Source organism: Cricetulus griseus, chromosome 10 (genome assembly GCF_003668045.3).
Source record: "Cricetulus griseus strain 17A/GY chromosome 10, alternate assembly CriGri-PICRH-1.0, whole genome shotgun sequence".
Taxonomy (NCBI): Eukaryota; Metazoa; Chordata; class Mammalia; order Rodentia; family Cricetidae; genus Cricetulus; species Cricetulus griseus.
This window is the reverse complement of record NC_048603.1, coordinates 15481289-15503742: the sequence shown is the minus strand read 5'-3', so window position 1 is coordinate 15503742 and position 22454 is coordinate 15481289. Positions and strand designations below refer to the sequence as shown.

The following is a 22454-nucleotide window of genomic DNA, read 5'->3' as shown; positions in this document are numbered from 1 at the left end:
CGTCATTGCTGTGCACTTGTCCGTAAAGCACACCCAGAGCCATAAAGCATAGCGCCACCAGCTAACTTCTGATTGGTTCCTTGCCATGAGGCAGGCATCTGACCTCCTAGTGACCAAGGCAAGGTTATGACAAGCACATGTTCAGATGTTATGGCTGCTGAAAGGGGAGCTGGTCCCTTCAATACAATGTGCCCTGATCTCATCCACCCCTTTCCTCCAATCCTTCCCGGATTCACCCCCACTTCCAGATCCACCCAACTTTGTGAACTTTAATCAAGACCAATTTATGCTGCCCAGATATTATTTGACGTGTGGTCTCCCAGCGGATTGAGGACCACCCTCGGGGGTGGGGGCTACGCTCTTAGAGAACACACACTCTGTCTCCCTCAACAGTCAACGATTGCCGATAGCTGCACTGCTCAGAATGGGATTCTATACCCAGCTCCCATTTCCATACCGGAAGTTGGCCTGGCTTGGCTTCCTGAAACAGGAAGTCCGCCTTTGTCCATATTCTCGACTGGTGTTCCCTTCCTCCCAGTTGAGTGAGCGATGCTCACTGACGCTGCTAATGCATACTGTAGGGGATGTAATAGCCAAGAGCTACCCAGCTCACCTGAGCTGCCATCCAAACCCTGGGGAGATGATGCAGTGCAGTCAAACGTCCAGTGCCTGCAGCAGCTCAGAAGTGGTCCCAGCATGCCCCGAGTAAATGCCTGTGAGCGAACGGGAGGAAAAGCAGGCAGAAACTATGAATATAACTACTTTTTAGTAGTGATTCTCACATTTCCATCTGGGGGCTCCTTTACACACTCAGAAAGACGTTGTATAATCTTCTTTCTGCTTACATGGGTTCTGTCACTTTTTATATTAGAAAAGAAACTGTAACTTTTTTTTGAAAAATATAGAAACTTAAATATTTCCACTAGCCAGAAGAATGTGGCATCACAGATTATTATATAGCCTGTAGGAATTCCAGTGTATACTCATGAAGAAGTTAAGAATACAAAGATAAGTAGTGCCTTATTGTTACTGCAAAAGTGGTTTTGACCTTGGGGCTCCAGGTGTAGATACCCCACACATCTACCCCCTTGAGTCCTACTGTTCTGAGGGTACTACCTATCAGGAGGACACCCACAGGCCGGTGACAGCTCTAGCTGTTCATCCAGAAATGCCATAAGACAGTGAAATGGCACATGCCAAGAACAGAACAATAAACCCTGACCACACAGGTTCCGCCTTCTCCTAGGTCTCAGGCAAGGGGGCTAATGCCGACTACCTATTGTACATGTTTCGAGGAATTGAAAGTTTAATATGCGTTACATACTGAAAAAACACTCCAGAAGCACAAGTAAGGTTATACGAGGCTCAGTACTTTTCCCTTCATTGTAGTCTTTCATGTAAAGTTCTCCAGACTCTGCTTGATCAAGCTAGGTGTTCTGCAGCTTGCTGCTAGAATGAACTTGAGGCAGAGGTGTAGTGATTTAAGAAAAGCAGCGTGCATGAGAGGGAAAGATGCCATGCAACAGGGTTCAAATAGAGGGATTCTTTTACTAGGGAAAGGGATCATAGAAAGGGGAAAGGGGAGGGGGAGACTGACCTTTGGGGAGAGGAGCAGCAGGAGAGAGGAAAGAAGAGGCAGAGAGAGAAGGATGGGAGGTGGGTGGGGCCCTTTTAAAGGGAACACCTTGAGTGTGCACAGGTGGTGCTCTCAGTGGCTGCAGCTGAGGGCGAATCCCGTCAGAACCCCAAGGGCAGGCCGGTACAGATGCCAGAATACCAACAAGAGGCATGGATGCTGGGTAGGACCCTGCTGAATAAGACATGTGGCACTTGTTTACAAACAAGTGCTTTGTAAAAATACTGTTTGAGAACATTTGTGAAATACCTGCAAAGAAGTCACCTCCCAGCCAAGTGGTGGTGGCGCAGGCCTTTGATCCCAGTGCTCAGGAGGCAGAGGCAGGTGGGTCTCTGTGAGTTCGAGACCAGCCTGGTCTACAAGAGCTAGTTCCAGGACAGCCTCCAAAGCCACAGAGAAACCCTGTATCGAAAAAAAAAAAAAAAATCACACCTCTCTATCCCTGATTGACAGCAGCATTGGTAATTGGTTTGTTAAAGGGCCCTGTTGTAAACACTGGCCCCTTAATTGTCCAACACATTTTTTGAGACCAAAAAGGAATGCTCTTAAGTACTCCCCAAAGGTAAGATTGGTACTGTCCTGGGCAAATCCATATATAAAAAAATTCTTCAAGAATAGTTGAAGCTACGTATAGTGGTAAACACCTATAATCCCAGCATGGTGATCCAAAAATTGGGGCTAGCTTGGGCAATAGTAAACTGGGGCTAGCTCTCTCACAGGGCAAACAAACAAAAGAACTAGTCAAGTGTTGCTGTATGTTTGTGTGGTGTAAAAAGTGTTGCTGTATGTCTGCGTGGTGTAAAAACCGCTGTCTCCCCTTGCTTCTCCCACAGCTGTGCCAATTCTGCATCTCCTCCATGGTGCAGCACGGCATACAGATTATTCAGATTGAAGATAAGACTACAGTAATCAATAACACACCGTATCAAATATTCTATAAGCCACAGTTGTCTGTCGCCAGCCCCTGCTCTGGAAAGGAGGTAAGCAGTCTATAACACAGTTGTCTTCTCCTTCTCTGTCAGTTCATTCGCAGTCTAAGAAGATAAAGAAAACTGTTTTCTTTTAAAACCACGCGGCAGCTCCTTCATGCTGTTAAAAACTATCCAGTAAGCAGTTATCATTCTTTAGTGTGTGCTTACTGTTGTCCCTTTCAGCTCCTGAAAGCTATTTTCAGATAATCACACATGGTGACTATCTTCCTTTTAACTTACAGTGGATTTTGCTATTTACAAAAATGTCTGAACAAGAGAATTCTCAATATGCTTCCCTGATTTGGCATAAGTTCCTAGAGAGCACTGGTGGCCCTGATCCCTCCCTGTGCCCCCTTTTCAGCAGTAGCCCTGCCTCTGGTAGACTATGAGACAGTAGGGAATTGTTTTTGAAGTCTAAAATTCAGAGGCTTGAGTCATTGAGATGGCTCAGTGACTAAGCTCCTACTGCTAAACTTAACAGCCTGACTTTATTCTGCAAAACGCACAGTAGAGAGAACCATCCCCAGGAAGTTGTTCTCTGATGTGTGAGTGTGTGTGTTGTGTGTGTGTGTGTCTGTGTGTGGTGTGTGTGTGTGTGTGTCTGTGTGTGGTGTGTGTGTCTGTGTGTGGTGTGTGTGTGTGTGTGTGTGTGTGTGTGTGTGTCTGTGTGTGTGTCTGTGTGTTCTGTGTGTGTGTGTGTGTGTGTCTGTGTGTGTGTTGTGTTGTGTGTGTGTGTGTGTGTGTGTGTGTGTGTGTGTGTCTTGTGTGTGTGTGTGTATGTGTGTGTGTGTGTGGTGTCTCTCTGTGTGTGGTGTCTTGTGTGGTGTCTGTGTGTGTGTATGTGTGGTATGTATGTGTGTGGTGAGTGTGTGCGTATGTGTGTGTGCGCACACATGCTTGTGTAAATAAACACACCAAACAAACAAAATCAAGGTGATAAATATTTCTACTGAGAGGTTCTAACTGTAAAACCCCATTGGAAGGCTGGGGTCAGGGGGTGCTCCTCCTGCAACTGAACCTCACAGTTTGTGTTCTGAGCACCCAGTTCCTTTTCCTGAATCTCGTTCAAATCTTTCTTCAACATGTCCCCTTCCCCAGTGCATAGAATCTCCTTCCCGAGGCCACGGGGACTTCTGCAGCACTGGGGGACAGTGGGCACTGGGCGTTGACTTTATTTCGGTCAGTGTGGTGCCGTCTTGTCTCCTTATGCCGGGAAGCAGCCCCTGCTCCCACAGCTGCCACTGCCACATTAGGGCCTGTGAGTGGAGGCACACTGTGTCCCCATCAAGGCCACTCTGTGAAAGCACCAGGTTATAGTTTCTCAGAAGGGACACTTCTCTGTGCTGCTGTGGTGAGCATGCCACTCTGTTGTCTTTCCAGCATTTCCATGTCCCAGACGGTGCCACTTTCAGCATTTGCCCAGGTGGAGAGCATCCTGCTATGAAATCCAGCTCCCTGCCTTGCTGGGACTTCTTGCCTGATGTGGGGCCATCCATGGACACAGCTGCTCTTCAAAGACAGATCCTGCTGGGCTTTTCTCCTGCGCCAGGTGCCGACAGCTCTCAGTGCTGGAGCCTGCCAGCTGTTGTCAGACGAGAGTTTCCCAGACAGAGTGTAGCGGTGCCCTTTGGAACCTTGAGGGAAAATGGATTCTGCACCAGGTATTTTACACAAGTGCGAATGTTCTTTGCTTGTCATTGTTGGTGCTCATCAAGAGACCAGGACCAGTCTTTCCATGTGTAATTCTAGGTTTCCTTTCATCTTCAGTGACTTTTAGACATTGGATACAGTTGAACAAAAGTCATGATCACAGACAGGTTGTCCGCTTAGAAGATCCTCCCCCCCCTTTGCACCGTTTGCTGCTGGGGGCTGTGCCAGAGTGGCAGTGATGTATGTTAATGAAAACAAAATTCACACCCTTTTAGGAGCTCTTACTCTGCAGAATGATAAGAAGTGAAGCCAAAAAAATGGAAGAAATTCAAGTTGGGAAGTTTTTCTTTTCCAGCATTTTACTTTTGCTTCAAAATGGAATTTTTCACAAAAGACATTTAGAGAGATAATAGCATAGATAAACACAAGCCAGGGAATATGCTGTGCTGTGGTTGCTCCTGCACGCAAGCTGTTCCGATTGCAGATTAGCAATTATGCAAATGACAACCACAGGATTGGGCCAGAGACCTGTAAAGGTCGGTTCAGACTGGACATACATCCTGCGGTTTCTTCGTCTCAGGTCTTCTTGGCAGATTTCAGAAATAACTTACTACGGAGTATACAACCACAAAAGAAAACATGCATGACCTTGTGAGAGGGGCCTTCTTCTCAGGGTCCTGATTTATATACTTTTCTGATGTGTGCAGAGATTTGTAATAATCATTTCCAAGATTACAGCCTAACTGAGATCTCCATAATGGCCTGGTCCTGTTCCCCTCCACACAGCCTTTCTTCCTTCATGACACAAAGACCCTAACTGAACAAGTCTTTTTCACCCCTGACCCTGTGAGGATGGTTGCTTTTACGTTTGCTTTTAGATAACATTAAGCATGTTGAGTTCTCTTGAAAGATATATGAATTATTTTTAAATGGAAAGTCAAAATTTTTAACAAAAATGTGGAAACTACATTTAAATTTGCTAAGACTCAAAAGATAAATTGATCTTAAGTTCAGATAGTAAAGTAAATAAAAGTATGACAGACCTTGTAGTCCGGGCCCCAGTTTCTATGGCTCAAAAGAAAATTGTCTGTGGGAAGCTGGCTTGCCCAGCCCCTTCAAAATGAAACTGAAAACAGCTTTGTTGCCCTAGTGAGGACCTCACTCAGAAAGGAAGTGAATTCTTTGTTCTGTCCCTCACCTTCCTCACCTGAACCCAGCAGTGGACATTTGGTAGCATTGTGGCAGCATTTTCATCAAATGCTAGGGGACAGTTCCCTTTGTCACTCCAGACAAGGACAGTTTTAGGGGAGAGCTCTCTGCAACCCTTTTAGTCATCACAAACTAAGAGCTGCATTTGGCAAACAACCTAATTCTGTAATTTTCATAGTTAGTGGAGTGCACCAGAGACTTTTCTTTCTGTGTGGTCATAAATAGCATTTGTTAATCTGCAGGACAGTGGTGGTTTTCCCTCGATGATAGCCGTTATCTGTACCTGTGTAGCCACTTGCAAACAAGGAATCCCAGCTTCTCCGCTGGCCAAAGCATAGGTCGCACAAAGTGTGGCCCTTCTGTGGAAATTAAGAGCACACAATTCTCTAGAAATTTCTAAAGCAGAAAAAAATTTTAAAATGGCTCAGTTCTTCCTTTACAGAACTTGAAGAGTTTAAGGCACTCAGCGCAGAGGAGAGGGTGACGTGCAGGTTAGGCCAAGGCCAGCGGTTGTCTCTCTTGATGATAGTGTCATGGAGGGTTTAATTGAAAATCATTTTTCCCATTTTTGAGTATTTTATAATAAATGCATATTACTGCTAATATGAAATTAGTAACCCCATTCACCTACATCACCTATTAAATGAGGGAGAGAAGCCTGTGTCCCGCTGTAAACCGTGCTGTCGCTGGTCTGTTCCAGGGCTGTAGCACTGACGTATCAGGAGCACTTTGGAGTCACCTATTTAACCCTCTCAGAAGACCCAAGTCCTCGAGTCATTTTCCACAACAGGTGCCCAGTAGCGATGCTCGTCAAGGAGAATATGAGAGGTACACATCACAGCCCCGAATGAAACCCGGGAGGCCTAGGTTCTTCTGGGGGTTTTGATTTAGTAGATGCCTGTGGTCCTACGAAGAACACTTACTAAAGTGTTGTTCACTCCTTCTACCCTGTTTGATGTCTCTGGGTCTGTGTCCTTGAGACAAAGGTCTGCATGGGCCCTTCTGTTTTAACATTTCAGAAATTCCCAAGTTTGAGGTTTATTGCAAAAAGATTCCTCCGGAGAGTTCAGTTCACCATGAGCTGTACCACCAGATTATGGGTTACCCAGACTGCAAGACCAAAGACTTACTTCCCAGCCTGCTTTTGAGGATAGAGACGGCGGGAGAGGTGGTCGTGGAATGGAGCGATGCTGTGGACATCAACAGCCAAGGGACACAGGTCAGTGGTGGCTGCGTATGTTATTACTCTGTGTGTGTGCGCGCGCGCACGTGTGTGTGTGTGTGTGTGTGTGTGTGTGTGTGTGTGTGTGTGTGTGTGTGCGCGCGCGCGTTCATGCGCGCGCGTGCTCTCGTGCGTACGTACACCTGCACCATGCTGTACACGTGAAGGTCAGCGGCTAATCTGTGAAAACCAGTTCTCTCCTACCTCCAGATGGGTCCTAGATATTGAACTCAGATTTGTAAATTCTGAACTTGTTGGGCTGACAAGATGGTCCAGCAGGTAAACACTTGCTGCCAAGTCCGATGGCTTCAGTTTAACCCTAGGACACGTGGTAGAAAGGGAACCAGCTCCTACAGGTTGTCCTTCCTCTGACCTCCACACACATGCCCTGGCATGTATAGACACACACACACACACACACACAAATAAATAACTAAATGTCCGAAATGAAAATGAATGCTAAACTTGTCTTAGTGCGAGCATATCGTATATACATTTTTATATCATCATCGGCCTCTAAATTCTTAAACACAGGTACATGACAGAGCGCATGGTAAAAATGAGTCCATCTCAGATCTAATACATGTCAAAAATAAGATAAAATTGTAGACTTGTTTGTGTGGAAGGTTCAGCTGTCTGAGTTTTGGATGGTTATGGTATCGATCTAGAAAAACTCCATAAATACGTTTTTAGATATCAGCAATGAATGTCTTATCTTACTCTAAGTGTTCCTGGTATTGTTTTTATTGAAAATGACACTTGAGCCTAGCATTTCTTTTCTGTTGTGCTTAAATTTAAATACATTTACAACGTTGTGCCCTCACAGTTTTCTGTCACTATGACAAACCTGCTTCAATGGAAAGATCTATTTGGGCTCCCGGTTTCAGAGCTTTTAGTTTCGGCTGGTTCAGTTGCTCTTAGGACAGTGACAAGGCAGGGTCAGGGTGCAAAAATATGGCAGGAGAAAGCCTCTCACCTTTGGGTGCAGCCAGCAGGGAGGGGAAACAGGTCAGGACACAATGCGCCCTCCACGGCAGGCCGGCAGCGGCACCTTTGACCCCACTAGGAGCCGCTTCCCAGCAGCCTGTTCAGCTGTGAACCTGGAAGGGCTGACTCCAAGATGACTCCCTCCTGATCCCAACCCCTCCCCAGCATCGCTAGCTGGAGACCCGGCCTTTAGCACAGGAGCCTCTGGGGCCCTTGATATCCAAGCCGTAGCAGTGAGTAACTAACTTCAAAGCCTTCTGTCGTACAAACTGGAACAGCAGACTTCCACTCCCCTACCCTCTAATCTGCTGCTCCGTCTCTATGAATTTGTCTTCTCTAAGCATCTCAGATAAAGAGAATGATGAAGTATTTGTTCTTGGTGCCTGGCTTATTTCATTGAGTATGTTGTCTTAAAAGCCTATTTATGTTGTAGCGTGTATCAGAACGCCATTGCTTTTTATGACTGAATAAATTTGTGCTTACACTTTCTTACAGGTCTTTCACATTAGTTATTCTTCACAAAAGCCTGAAAACTATGACCTGTTGTAATGGCTATAAATATGTGTTAAAAGTGTAAAGTATTTATGATAATAATACTAGTTATCGTTTAATAGCAACTCTGTGTCTGAGCGCCCTCACTCTTCTTTAAGCTTTAAAACAGCCAAGCAGGTTACAACTCGTTCTAGGTGTGGGAGAGGAGTCCTCCCACAGTAGCAGGACCTAAATCCCACGTATTGAAAAGGACCTAAGAGTGCGTCCAGCCCTGCCTAGCTCCAGCACGTGCTGCCCCTGCCAGTCCTCATTTGGACACCCTTGGCTGTTCTTTCCTGGTCCTTGGGGACATGCTTTCTCCTCTCAGGAGTCTCCTGCTCCCCAGTTTGGGCCCCTATGGGCTTGTAGAGCATTTGTAATTTCAATTGAGCTTCCAGAATCCTCTATGTGATGTTTATTCAACTTGAATGAAAAAATATCAAAGACAGTTCTACAATGCAAAGACAAATCATTGAGGTGTCACTTTTGTTCCAAAGAAGTCACCATACTCACAAGTTTTATTTAATATCAAATTGCACATAGATGTTCTTTCTAGGATTTTTGTCCTTTTTAATATTTTTACATATGTATATCTTATGCTTTGATTGTAAAAGAGAGAAAACACACAGTACTTGTCTTCCTGGGTCTAGTTCATTTCCTTTAATATAACGATACCCAGGTCTGTCCATTTTATTGCAAGTGACATAATTTAGTTCTTTATGTTTGAATACTATGCCATCGTGGTAAGATAGACAGATGATAGATGATTGATAGATAGATAGATAGATAGATAGATAGATGACAGATAGATAGATAGATACATACATACATACATATATAGAACACAGATGATAGATGCTTTCTTTTTTTTAGATATATGTTTTATTTATCCACTAATCTATTGATACCCGCCTAATTTGTACTTATATGATTTCCCATCACATTTCTCATACCCCATCCTCAGCCCGTCCTGTAGCCAATGCCTGTCAGCACACTGAGAGGCCAGCTGAATAAGAAGATGACCAAATGAATAGACTGGCTAAGAAGCAATAGTTATCAGAAGACTGTGTTCAGGATGCCATGAGCCTCTCAGGGGTGACCTTGCAAGCACAGAACACCGAAAGAGACGAGGAGGATGACAGATGGTGACAGGCAGGCCCTCAGCCTGAGACTGACTACAGGGTGCAAACCAAAAGCCAGAGTAAGAGACTAAGGAGAGTTGCAGCCTATGCCTGAGGACATAGGAGGTGAGAATGTGTCATAAAAGAGAGGTCAGTGTAGGCACCCCGTGACAGGAGAGGAGCAAGGCAGAAGACAGTAAAGGAGACATTGCCCAGAGAAACAAACCCAAGGAACAAGAGAGTAGTTTCACTCATCAGAGGGTCCTCTCCACTTTCCCTGGCAGGGGCAAAGAGACAGGAGTGGGCACAGGAGCCTTGGGTGGGTGGGTGGACGTGCTGGAAAATTAAGTGACTGGGTTGACTCTGACTAGAGTTTGTGATAAATGGTCTGAGAGAAAGGAAAGAGTTCTGAGCAGAGCAGAAGCTGTGAAAACAGATGAAGGATCGGGAACAGAAGAAAGAGCGGTTGGTTGAGCAGCCCAGAGAGCCACATTCACAATGGTCACCTGATTTGTAATGTGGCCCAGGCTCCCGGGGCTGCGCTGTACATCAGCAGCCCTCATTTGAGCTGAAAGCCTGCTGCATCGGTGCAGCCTTGAATGTCTTCAGTCTCAGGACTTCACACACTAAATCCTGTAAATCCCCAAGCGTCCCTGAACCCCCTGCAGCAGCTTGAAGATTTTTGAAATCTTCCTTATGCATGACTAGGGAATTCTTTACAGCAGGCACGCTGCCTGCCAGACTGTATTTGGGGAGCTCCCGTCACCTTAAATCCCTCAGCCTTTTGTACTGGGGGGCACTTCAAAGCTGAGAAGGCGTCTTTCTAACACCTTGTCACCTGTGAGGGAGGACCTATGGAGGCTCGTGTTCTCATTCATCTTTCAGGAGCTGTGTGCCATATGCCCTGCAGACTGGTGCACTTCATCCCCTGAATGATGTCTTTCGGCTCTCTCACACATCCTCTCGATAATGACCAGGCATAGGAACCACTGGGGAGAGAAGCAGCCCTAGGTCAGCACTGGCCTGTCCCCTGGGAGCACTCCTCAGCCCTAGGTCTGAAGGACAGGACATGAGTTTCAACCCTGGCCTAAATAAGCAGAATGAAATCACACAAAAGTTTCTGTTATGGTTCCAGGCTTTTTGTCCGTCCTAATTACATCTCCAGGCTATTGTGTGTGTGTCTTGTCTTATGTCTGAAGAGGGGTAAATGAAACACTGCATACAAATAATTGTATGATCTCACAAAGAAGGACTCTGAACACAGAATCCCAGTCAACAGTGATGGCGATGCAGAAAGCACGTAGAAGTTACCATGTAGCTAGCAACCACTGTACAGCCCGCTCCACCCAGTACAGATACTGGGTTGGTGATGCATGCCAGCCATTAAGCTTGGTGCTACTGAGCAAAGATGTAACAGCCCATGCTGGCAAGTGTACATGTGAAGGAGACAGTCCTTAGCAAGGACACGCAGTGTCTTCCTGCAAGCTCTCAAAGTGCTGCGAAGAAAGGCAGTGGGCGTCCTCTAGGGAAGCAGGGAACCGCCTTCATTCCTTCAAGGATGCAGAGGCATGAATCAGACAGACAGGTGGTGGAGAACTTTCCAAGCAGGAAGAGTATGTTTGAAGCTTAAGAGCTCTGACTGGATCATAACCCTCCTAGGGCACTAATTGCCGACCAGGCTGAGGTGCCAGGTGAAAGAAAAGGAGAGAACAGAGGGCTCAGGGGCATTTAGAGCTTGGTAAGACCAGGTATGACCTGGCAGAGACTGGAATTCATCTTAACGTCACTGAAAGTCACTGCGTTGTTTATGCAAAGTCATTTCCATCTCTGTGTGTGCGTACATGTGAGTGTGAGTACATGCATGGATGGCGTACATGTGGGAGTCAGGGTCCTTGCCTCCTACTCAGTGTGAGGTAGTCTCTTCAGGGAGGGACTTCCTTCATGCTACAGGAACACTGAGATTCGCACATGCTCTTGGGATCTAAACTCAAATCCTCGTGCTAGGTTTGCAGGCACCATGAAGCCTTGTCCCACTGCCTGTGTGCACTCATTTCTGGGCTGTTAAATGACAAAGGAAAAAGATTGTCTTGTTTTTTAAGACAGAGTTTTTCTGTGTAGCCCTGGCTGTCCTGGCACTCACTCTGGAGACCAGGCTGGCCTCAAACTCACAGAGATCCACCTGCCTCTGCCTCCCGAGTTCTGGGATTCAAGGTGTGCGCCACCACCTGGCTAAGGAAAAAAATCTGAGACAGGATCTCTCACTGCAATCTGGGGCTCACCGGGCTCCCATCTTGGGAGCCCCAGGTATCCTTTTTCCTTCCCACCTCACAAGCACTGGGATTACAAGAACATGGCACCACGAACATGTCCCCAGATGAGGTGTCATTCTTAACTCAAGAACTTGAGTGAAATAAATAAATGCAGTTTAGTAAATCTGGCTCTCGGCCAATAGTTTTTGAGTTTATTTACTGATGAGAGGTTGCAGGGTCACCGAGTGTCATCGGCTAGGTGACCTACAACTAAACTCTAGCTGGTTGGCACCTGGAGCTACTCATAAATCCCCCCACTCCTGTTTTCCCTCCACCAAGTAGAGGTCACTAGCTGACCTCTGGGGTCTTGCCTTGGCTACAGATGCCATCACCGGCAAGTTCCCCAAAGCTTAAGTTAGACAAGCTTACGGCCGTCTCCCGTTTGCCTAGTGCAGAGCCCCTTTGGTGACATCTCTCTCTAAGCATGCCTGTGTCCCAGCTGTGGCTTCTCCCCTGGAGATGGCAAGGAGCAGCGTTCTTACTTCTAGCTGGCAGCTGTGTCTCAGTAGCATCTCTTCTTAATCCCCGTTTCACCCTCGAGGGCAGTGGTTCTCAGCCCCTTCCACAGGACCAAGACCATCAGGAAACACGAATATTCATTTACATTATGATTCGTAACAGTAGCCAAATTATAGCCGGGCGTTGGTGGCCCACGCCTTTAATCCCAGCACTCGGGAGGCAGAGGCAGGAGGATCTCTGTGAATTCGAGGCCAGCCTGGTCTACAAGAGCTAGTTCCAGGACAGCCTCCAAAAGCCACAAAGAAACTCTGTCTCGAAAAAACGAACAAACAAACAAAAAAAACAGTAGCCAAATTATAGTCCTGAAGTAAAAATGAAAATGACTTTATCGTTGGGGTCACCACAGCCTGAGGTGCCGTGTGAAAGGGCCACAGTGTTAGGAAGGGTGAGAATCACCATCCTACGTGATCACAGAGAACTTACCTCCCCTTGGTACAGTCTTTTCATGGCAGCCTACACGTCTTCCCCAAGTGTTTCCTTGCCCAAGCCAAACATTCTGGCTCCTTGAATCACTCCCTCAGCTAATGTGATTCCAGACACATCGCTGGTTACCATTGAAGGAACACACCAGTGTGTAATGTTCCTTTTTAAAAATCTGGCAGCCAGAATTACACACATTATTCCAAATGTGGTATAACCAGCTATTCCTCCTTATGCTTCCATTAATAAAGCAGGAACTGGACTAAACTTTTCATTAACAAGTTCAGACTGTTTGTTGTTACTGAACTTGGGGTCGGCCACATCCCCCAGGTCTTTGAACCCAAGGATAAGACTTTACTTTTATTTCCAATGCACTAAGTCCTGTTAACATTGGCCTAGCCTAGCCTATCTTGTTGAAATTACTTTTTGTAAAAGTGGGGGGACAGGGCTGTCATTTAACATGTAAAGTATCCATGGTGACTTTATGTCCTTATCAGATGTGGTGAACATAGATTTCTACATAGTCATCCAAGCCAGTAATGAGTGTGTGGAGTGAGAAAACCCAGGGTTCTCCTGTGGAGGACCCCCGGACACGTTTCTCATAACTGGCTTACATCACCCACAATGTAACCACACGGTACTTCCATCTACTCCACAGTTGTGAAGTAAGACAGTATGCCCCAAAGCACTTTTAAACCATGCTAAACATAATATGCCACACGTTTAAAAATACCGTGAGACACACCCGTGAAGGGCACAGGTGACAATCACCGAATACCACAAGGGGGTGCCATGCACACCAGCATTTGGGAATGGAAGAAGTTGTCCAGCAGTGTGAAGGAAGGGTCTGACTTGGATACTGTGTAGCTTGGGTGCCGTGTTGGGGCCAGAGTTGATATCAGCAAACTGACACCCACTTCCAACTGCCTGCCAAGCAGCCCTCTCTGGAGCCTCCTGTGTGTTCATAGTTTGTTCTGGCTGAGTCACAACCATCCCCAAGATAGCCAGGAGCAGAGATATCTCTGAAATGTTTTTCGAAAAGTATATAGATGGTGAAACTATCTCCAGAATATGTACTGCCCTCTTTTCATCCCCTAGCCAAGCTTTTCTATTTTAATCATCTTAGAAATTTATCTTTCTCCTTGTCCTTTGTGGGAAATCTGATTAAATTCACAGCATCAGCTTCTGGCTACCACCCGATCACTCCCAGACATCTCTCTGGCCCTCAAATTTCTCCTCAGTTCCAAATCTATACTTTTGGCCACCTATCAAACTTCTCAACCCAAAGGACTTTACGAGCACCTCAGCCTCAACCTGTCTACAACTAAGATGATCATTTCCCAGACTCTGTGCAGCCCAGCAGAGAACCACAAACCTGCTAAGAGTTTTGCAAATTTGTGGTAACTCAATTGCTCGGATGTCGAGTACGAACTTGGATGACACGATTATGTTGTCCAAAGGTTGAGCACACCTGACCTATGTCTCTTCTTCAGTCAGTGTCAGTATTTCCTCAGGGCAAACACCTTATGTGATATTGGTATAAACGTATGTCAAACGCTGCCTAACTCAGACACTCTACTAATAATGTATTGCCAGTAGTCCACCACAGCTGCCCAGTGTAGATGCTCTGCCTAAAGGTAGAGGAAGTGGACTAGGAATTTTTTTAAGTTTTTTAATATATAATTTTCTTTTGTTTCATGTGCATTGGTGTTTTGCTTACATGGTATCTCTGTGAGAGTGTCAGATCCCCTGGAACTGGAGTTACAGATAGGTGTGAGCTGCCACGTGGGTGCTGGGAATTGAAACCTGGTCCTCTGGGTGAGCAGCCAGTGCTCTTAACTGCTGAGTCCCCTCTCCAGCCCTGGACTGGGAATTTAGGTACAACACCCAGCATGAAGAAAGCATAGAACCGACCACTGCCAACACCAGGCTACATGAGCGAGAGGGCGGTGTCTCGGCACACTCACACCTCTCCAGAGGCAAAGTCTACAAGACATACATGTCACAGTACTCCTAGCTAAAATACTTTTTAAAGAACTTCTTGGCCTGGCTGGGTGCTAGAGTCCCAGTGCTTGAGAGATGGAAGGAGAGCCAGACATTCACATCCAGCCCCTGCGTATACCAGGTCTGAGGCCAGTGTGGGCTCTGTGAGAACGTGTCCCAAAGGAAAAGGCCTGTGGTGTGTGTCTGCAGTCTGAGCTCTTAGCAGCTGGGGCAGGAGATGAGGAGTCAGAATCACCTTGGTTGTATATCAAGTTTGGGGACCACCTGGGCTTTGTGAAACCACCTCAGAAACTTAAAATTTTTAAATAAGTGCTTCATACATGGGTATGTAAGTAACAAGGCTTAAACTTATTCTTCCCAATATGGTGATGAATTTTTTTATGAAAGATGAGTCATAGCTTAAATCAGCTGAAAAAATAAAATTCCTAATTACCGTATCTTTAGGTCATTGTAGACATAACATTTTCTTGCACAAGATAAGTTTTATATCATCTTTAACTTAAAATTTCAATAGCAGGGAAATATTGTCTTTTATCATTTTTAAGAATAGATTTTCTCAGAAAGAAGAAGAGTGTCTAAAATTCTTACTTGTTTTTCAGTGTGTGTATGTGTTGCAGAATGCATATTCTATGACTCCATGACACACTGTAGAGGTCAGAGTGCACAGCTCTGTGAAGCTTATTCTCAGTTTTCACTTTAACATGGTCTCTGGGGTCAGACTCGGGTCTTCAGGACTGCTCAGCAAAACACATTACCTGATGAACTGTCTAGTTTGATTTAAACTTGATGCAAGCTAATCGTTTGGAAAAGGGAACTTCATTTGAGAAATGCCCCCATCGGATTGACTGTGGGCAAGCCTGTGATAACATTTTTGTTTTTGATTGGAGCTCACCATGGGAGGTGCCACCTCTAGGCTGGTGGTCTTGGGTGCCATAAGAAAGCAGGCTGCGAGAAGGCCAGTAAGCAGTGTCCCTCTTTCGCCTCCGCATCGGCTCTCGCCAGGTCCCTGCCCTGACTTCCCTCGCTGATGGGATTTTGATGAAATAAACCCTTTCTCCCCCAAGTTGCTTTTGGTCATAGTGTTTAGCCCAGCAACAGAAACCCCAGCACGAAGACATATGGATAGACAATTGTGGTTGTTGAAAGGTATCCATCCAGAATAGGCTGGGAACAAAAGATAAGGATGCCTAGATTCTTCCACCTAAGAAAGAACATGAACATTTGAGGGGCGGGGGCAGGAGCACTGGGGCTGGAAGTAAGTTGAGACAGAGGAAGTCAGGCCAGCAGGGTGTGCAGTAATGGGGACCAGGGAGGGAAGAACCAGTGAAGACTGGAGGAGGGGACCATGTAAAACTCGACTGACAGAGATAACTTTTAGTGTGCTTCCATACTGCAGTGGGTTGCTGGAGAACACACAAGGAATGTCTTCCTGTGTATTGCCACAGAACTGATTTGCTTGGGAAACTTAAATTAGTATAATTTTAAAATATTGTTTGCTAAATGTGGTAATCATTTTGGTAAATGTAGCTGAATGATGTACAGAAAAGCACAAGTTTTTATGTTGACGTGTTTCCTATTGGTAAAGGTAATAAGAGGAAGGAAGGTAAGGTGTGCTTAGTGGAGTTCTGAAACACAGACTCACAGGGCACGGCACTCGGGAGCTCCTGACTGTGCTCTGCCAGGTACTGTTGTGTTCGCTGTCACTAAATGCCCGACACCAAAAAGCTTGGGTGTGAAGGGATTGTCTCTGGCTTGGAGGCCACGCTGGTAGGGAAGGCCAAGCAGTGGAGCGTGTCTGCGGTCATGCAGAGGACACTGGTGCTCAGCTCCCGTTGTCCCTTTTCTCTTTCCTTCAGCCCAGGACCATGATGCCCTCTCTGGAAACCTGCAGGGATCACAATGACAGGCAGGATTGCTCCTCGACCCTTCTGCACAAGCATGTGCTAGTGTGAAGTTAAAACGTAAACTAGGACCAAACAAATGATGGCCTTGGTCTTGACTGGCTAGGTTACTCTGTGGTAACAGACCACTCCTCCCCTATTCCACCCAAGGAAAGTCTCCTTGGCCAACCACTGTTCAGTTCGTGCTTTTGGTCACACATGACATAAGTTGAACCCACTCATTACACAAAACCCTCTTCCAGTCTACAGAGCGAGGGAGAAAGTGGCTCCCATGCTTTGGTGAAGCATCTGTCATTGTTGCCTTCAGCCTACTGGCCAAAGCTGGTGATATGGCTGTGCCTACTTGCAAGGGTGGGTGTAAACCATGCTCTCTCTGTGCTGGGGACCTAGACATGGGGCACCCGGAGGGTATGACCTCCTTGTCTCTGATAACTGATTCTTAGTAGGTTCTCTACATAATTGTCAAAGACTGATTAAAGTGATTAAATGACAGTGCCATCAGAGGCAAACAAGAAACTCTTTAAGATTTCTAGCAACCTGGGAATCAGTCCCTAATTCTCTTGGGTATTGTCTTGGTTTTTTCTTTTTTTTTTTTCTTTTGCTGTGACCATGGCAACTTTTAAAGAAAGCATTTACTGTGTCGTATGGTTTCAGAAGGTCATAGGTGACATAGCAAAGGCACCATGGCATGAACAGCTGAGAGCTCTCATCGTGATCAGCAGGTAGGAAGCAGCAAGTGAACGCTGGGAATGGCCAAGTCTGTTGAAACCTCAGAGCGAGCCCACCCCAGTGACACAGCTCTTCCAACGAGGACACACCTCCTAATCCTTCATAAACAGTTCAAATGTAGGAGTCTAGGGGAGCCATTCTCATTCCAAGCAACGCAGGCACCTAATCCTGATCAGTTCCCCCCACACTTGGAAGCTTTGAAGCTGTGGTTCGTTGCTCCACCTTCAGAAAGTGGCAAGGAGAGGTGCTATGGGTCAGAATGTTTGTCTTTCATTCTCAGTGTGGAGGGAAAGGGACATAGACTGCAAAAATCTCTCTTCAAAGTCCAGACTTTTTGGTCAGAAGTACCTTGAAAGTTTAGATTCATTTTCTTACTATCAGAAGCCCCTGGGGCACTTAACACAGCCATCAGCCTCATCTTTATCATCTGAGACCATTAAACATCTTCACTTCACAGTGGCAGGAGAGTGCTCTGACCATGAGCTGACACGAAGTATTTCCCTTTTCTGACCATTTCATTTCCTTCCAAGAGGCGTGGGAACTATGTTGTTTTTTTTGGGGGGGGTTTGTTTGTTTGTTTGTTTGTTTTTTCATCGTGCTAAAAACCTGGATCTCAAGGGTCAAGTCATGGATAAGATCATCCCTGACAAAGCAGAGAGCTGTACAGGCTTATGTCACATTATTAACTCCCGGGGGACGGGGGACGTCCTTCTGTGTATGTGTTTGTTTTAGTGGTTGCTGAATAAAACACTGTTTGGTCAATAGCCAGTAGGGGCAGGAAGACAGGCGGGGCTAGGAGACAAGGAGAATTCTAGGAATTCTCCTTGTAGGCAGAGAGCCGCTGAAAAGAAGACACCATGTAGTCGCCAACAGGTCCAGACATTCTCCAGTAAGCCAAGACCATGTGGAAATACATAGATGTATAGAAATGGGTTAATAATTAAGACAGAGCTAGCCAGTAAGAAGCCCTAACCATCAGCCAACAGTTTTATAATTAACATTAAGTCTTTGTGTGTTTATTTGGGGCTTAGAGGAGTCTGCAGGACCAGGCTGGAAAAACTCCAACAACACTGGGCTGTCAGCCTGGGAGAAAAGCATCACACAAAGAGTGGTTTCCAATAGGAGAAAGGCTTTCTCATACAAAGGATGCCTTGAGTTTTCTTTGAATTAAATTTACTTATTTAGTGTATGTATGTACACATGGGAGCTGGGGCCAATGAGAGAAGGCAGCTTGCAGTAATAGAGGGTCTCCTTCCATCACGTGGGTCCCAGGGGTCAAACTCAGTTCCTTCCTTGGGCTTCACAGCGAGCACCTCTACCTGCTGGGCCACCTGGCCCCCTGAGAAGTGGCTTTCGTAAGTGGGAGTAATTCTCTAAGAATTCATTTAGTTTTAGATTTGTAAGATGAGACATTTTAATTTTTATGAATATCAAATCACTTCTTATGTTGGAACAACAATTCTTATGTTGCTCCAATTCTTATGTTGGAGCAAATTGAAGACACAAAGTCCTTTGAAATATTTTTGGGAAACAATCAGGGCGACTTAGCTGTGTAGAATGCAAACACAGCAAACTGACTTTTTCTCACTTTCCAGGTGAGAGTCCAGTGATGAGTCAGATCAGGAGATCAGATACACAAATGGGAAACTTAGCGATCAAGCAGAAATATGTGTAACGGCTTTTAGAGCATGGAACTGAGGAGGGGAATAGAAAAATAATGACCTCGTAGAATAAGGCTTCCCTTAAACTGTGTTAAAGATGTCCAGGTTTTGAAAAGAGCATAGAGGGGTTGGGGGTGTGGTAGGCACACAGAACCCAGGAGCCAAGGTGAGTACAGGTGAGGGCCAAGACTACAGCAGTAGCCAGGCGGCAGCAGCCCTGGTCACAGCTGGTCGGTCACAATGGGGAGGAAGAGGAGGCTCGCAATGACACCCAGGTGCCCTGATAAAGAAAGAGGCTCGGTATCCTTGGCATTGCTTCCAAGTGTGAGTCCATAGCCCCTTCCCGCGGTCTGTGTGCCTTTGAGTGCAGCATTAGCTGCAGTCTCCCCTTGCCAGGCAAACACCTAGCTCTGCTTCTTCGTCCAGGGATGCTCAGTCTTTGTTCTTTTACTTGCTGGCTTGGACCTATGCAACACTGCAGATCGCAAGACTCAACAGTCCAGCACAAGGAGGTTCTCGCCTCTGCCCTCAGGTAGTCTTAGCTGTGAACATGATGTTCTTGGAGTTGTTTTTCACACAGCTCTGGTCTGCTTTCAAATATTTATCCATTCAGGCATCATAGGTATTTAATCCAAAAGGCCCCTGTTCTGCTGGCCTGGCACCTGGCTGCTGAGCTAGGAGAGGCTCTTATTTTTATTAGCTTTTAGTCCACTTTCTCATGGTTGGACAACTGATCTTGGTACTAAGCAAATTAACTTACCTGAAGTTTCTGGTCATGTGAGGGACATTGGGGGTCTTCCTGCTAGCTATGAAGATAGTTTTTGTGTTCCGTGGGGGAGTCCCCGTAATGGTAAGTCAACACGCAGGTGCCTCAAAAGGTTTGCACATCGCATTTGGAGCCCTGAGCTGTAAGTTTTTCCCACAGTGATTCATATGCACATATAAAGCCGTTCCCAAGGCTGGCCTCCAGCCCGCATGGGGTTAGTGCCAATTCCAGAAAGCAGAGAATGAAGACACTCGTGCTCCATCATCCATCATTTCTTCCTATGAACCTTACAGGCTGGATATTGAAAAATCTGGATTTGATTTTTTTTTTTTTTCAAGGCAACTGACTAAGCGGTGCACATGGTTAGAGAGCATTTGCAGTGTTGAACCAGAGCTTGAAAACCTGAAGTCAGCCATTTCAGCACTGCTCCTATTTCTTCTTAATCTGATTTGGAACATTCTTTTGGCAGGTTGTGTTCCTCACCGGCTTCGGATACGTGTACGTGGACATTGCCCATCAGTGTGGCACGGTCATCATCACCGTAGCCCCAGAGGGAAAGGCAGGGCCCATTTTAACCGGCATCCACAGGTGGGTCTGTCGTCCTAGCAGTAATGCAGCGTCTGTCTTCCGTAATGTTGTGAACCTACTGGTTGCCACTCTTGTTGTCCCCACACACAAACTGACGTTTTGGGTTAATTATCATGTAATCCACAAATAAAGATCTAGTTGTTAATTATTCCTCCAGCATATGTAGATGGGACTGTAAATACAGTGCCAGAAGACTGGAGACAGACAAGCCCAGAAGGCAAGCTCCAGGTTCAATGAGAGACCCTGTCTCAAAAAAATAAGGTGTAGAGGGGATTATAGCAAGATGGCTCCGGGGTAGAAGAAGTGTGTGTCACCAAGTCTAATGACCTGAGTTCCATCCCCACAACTCACATGGTAGAAAGAGAGAACCAATTCGTGCAAATTATCCTCTAACCCACACCCACAAGCACACGAACATTCACCACAATAAAGAAATAAAAACATAAAACATGCAAATAATTAATATTCTTAACTTAAAATAGTCATATAATGTAATAGAAATAATGTAAAGATGTCCCCTTCTCCCAAAACAAAAACGGGGATGAAGCACATGAACAGAAAATTACAGGAAGAGGAAATGTAAATAAGATAGTGCCTATCAAATTAACAGTAATGTTTCATCATATACAGTTAGTTGTTGTAGACATATAATTGGTACAATTTTCTTAAACACACTTTCCACGTATTAAAAACCCCTTTGTTCAGAACAGTGGTTCTCAACCTGGGCGTCAAATGACCCTTTCACGGGGGTCGCTTGTCAGATATTCTACGTACCAGATATTTACATTATGATTCATAGCAGTAGTAAAATTACAGTCATGAAGTAGCAGTGAGACTTACGGTTGGGGTCAGCACAGCATGAGACTGGATTAACGGGTCCCAGCATTAGGAAGCTTGAGAACCACCGGTGTAGAAATTCCACTGCAAAGAGTTTGAGTTCAGAAAATAATGAAAACAGTACGCAAGGACATACACAGAGATGTTTATTTCATTGCTGGTTATAGTGACATAATATTGAGGATACCAGTGCTTATCAAATGTATCAGAAATCGCAGGATATAAGTATTAGTGTTTGCAGTGGACCAGGAGAAGCATACGCTCTGATGTAAAGCAAGCCTATCATGATGCTGAATATATGTTCCGCCTATGTAAATACACACCAATATGTTCCGTCTGTGTAAACAGACACCAGTATTTTGTAGGCAAAACTGGAAGAGAAAGAAAAATTCAAGATTAGTAATAGATGTGGGTTTTTGAGTGCTTATTTAATAATTTCTTTGTAGACAGATTTTCCTTTGGGCTGCCAGCTCACAAAAAAACAACATGGAGACACATTAATTATGAAAGCTTGGCCTTAGCTTGGGCTTGTTTTTAACTATCTCTTATAACTTAAACGAACCCATTTCTACTAACCTACGCTCCGTCCCTCGAGTAAGGTCCATCCCGCTTTCTCCGTGTCTCCTCGCGTTTCTCTCGTGCAGCTCGATTCCTTTTCCCCTTTTCTGTCTCTGCCCAGAAGACCCCCTTATGCCTCCTGCCTCGCTAGTGGTCGCTCAGCTTTTTATTACACCAACACAGCAATATACCTTCTTCACACAGTGTGCAAATGTCCCACAGCATTTTCCCATTTTGCCTAAAATAGGAAACCTTTTAACTCTGACATAGTGAAACTATACACAATAAGAATAATTAACAAGTAAGAAATACATTGGTGAGGCCAACGTTTTCTACCTAACTTATTTTTTATCCTAATTTGTATGACCAACCCAAAACTATCTATTTAGACCTCAAAACATATTCTTAGGTAAACAATTTGAGCTTTTATGTCTCTCAACATAAAAGAGGTGGTATATATTTTTACCACCTGTTTTGTGAGTTTCTTTTCTGAGCTTGGTAACAAGGAAAACTGTACTTATAACTATCTAGTCTCCAATTCAATCAGAGTCCCTAGAAGGATATAATATTATCTTCGTAAACAGAAAGTTCAGAACAAACAACTTCCAAAAACTGTAGAATAACAGAAGCAACTGACTGCCTGGACAGTCACCCAGGCTTCCTCTGAAACACTGGGCACCCATCTTCAGCCTGCAGGCCTAGAATATCTGACAGACTTTTCTGTGAAGCAGGAATTTTTAAGGACTGTCCCACCTTGTCTTGGCAAAGTTCAGCAGTCACTTTCCTTTGTGTCCTGCTTGTCTAATTGGACAGTGGCTAACTTTGCCACAACAAA

The 22454-nt window shown here is 45.4% G+C and overlaps 1 protein-coding gene across 3 annotated transcripts in view; it reads left to right on the top strand.

Annotated features, from left to right (window-relative positions):
* LOC100763509 (vacuolar protein sorting-associated protein 13B) overlaps window positions 1-22454 on the top strand; it is a 437125-nt gene that overhangs the window by 392899 nt on the left and 21772 nt on the right. The window contains exons 51-55 of one of the 3 annotated variants that reach the window (XM_027431500.2): window positions 2470-2616; window positions 3988-4268; window positions 6167-6294; window positions 6486-6685; window positions 20106-20224. In XM_027431500.2, the coding sequence (XP_027287301.1) occupies window positions 2470-2616; window positions 3988-4268; window positions 6167-6294; window positions 6486-6685; window positions 20106-20224 (875 nt within the window). Of the gene's footprint in view, window positions 1-2469; window positions 2617-3987; window positions 4269-6166; window positions 6295-6485; window positions 6686-7725; window positions 8045-20105; window positions 20225-22454 lie in introns of those variants that run through there. The other 2 variants (XM_035449622.1, XM_027431502.2) reach the window with 2 other exon arrangements.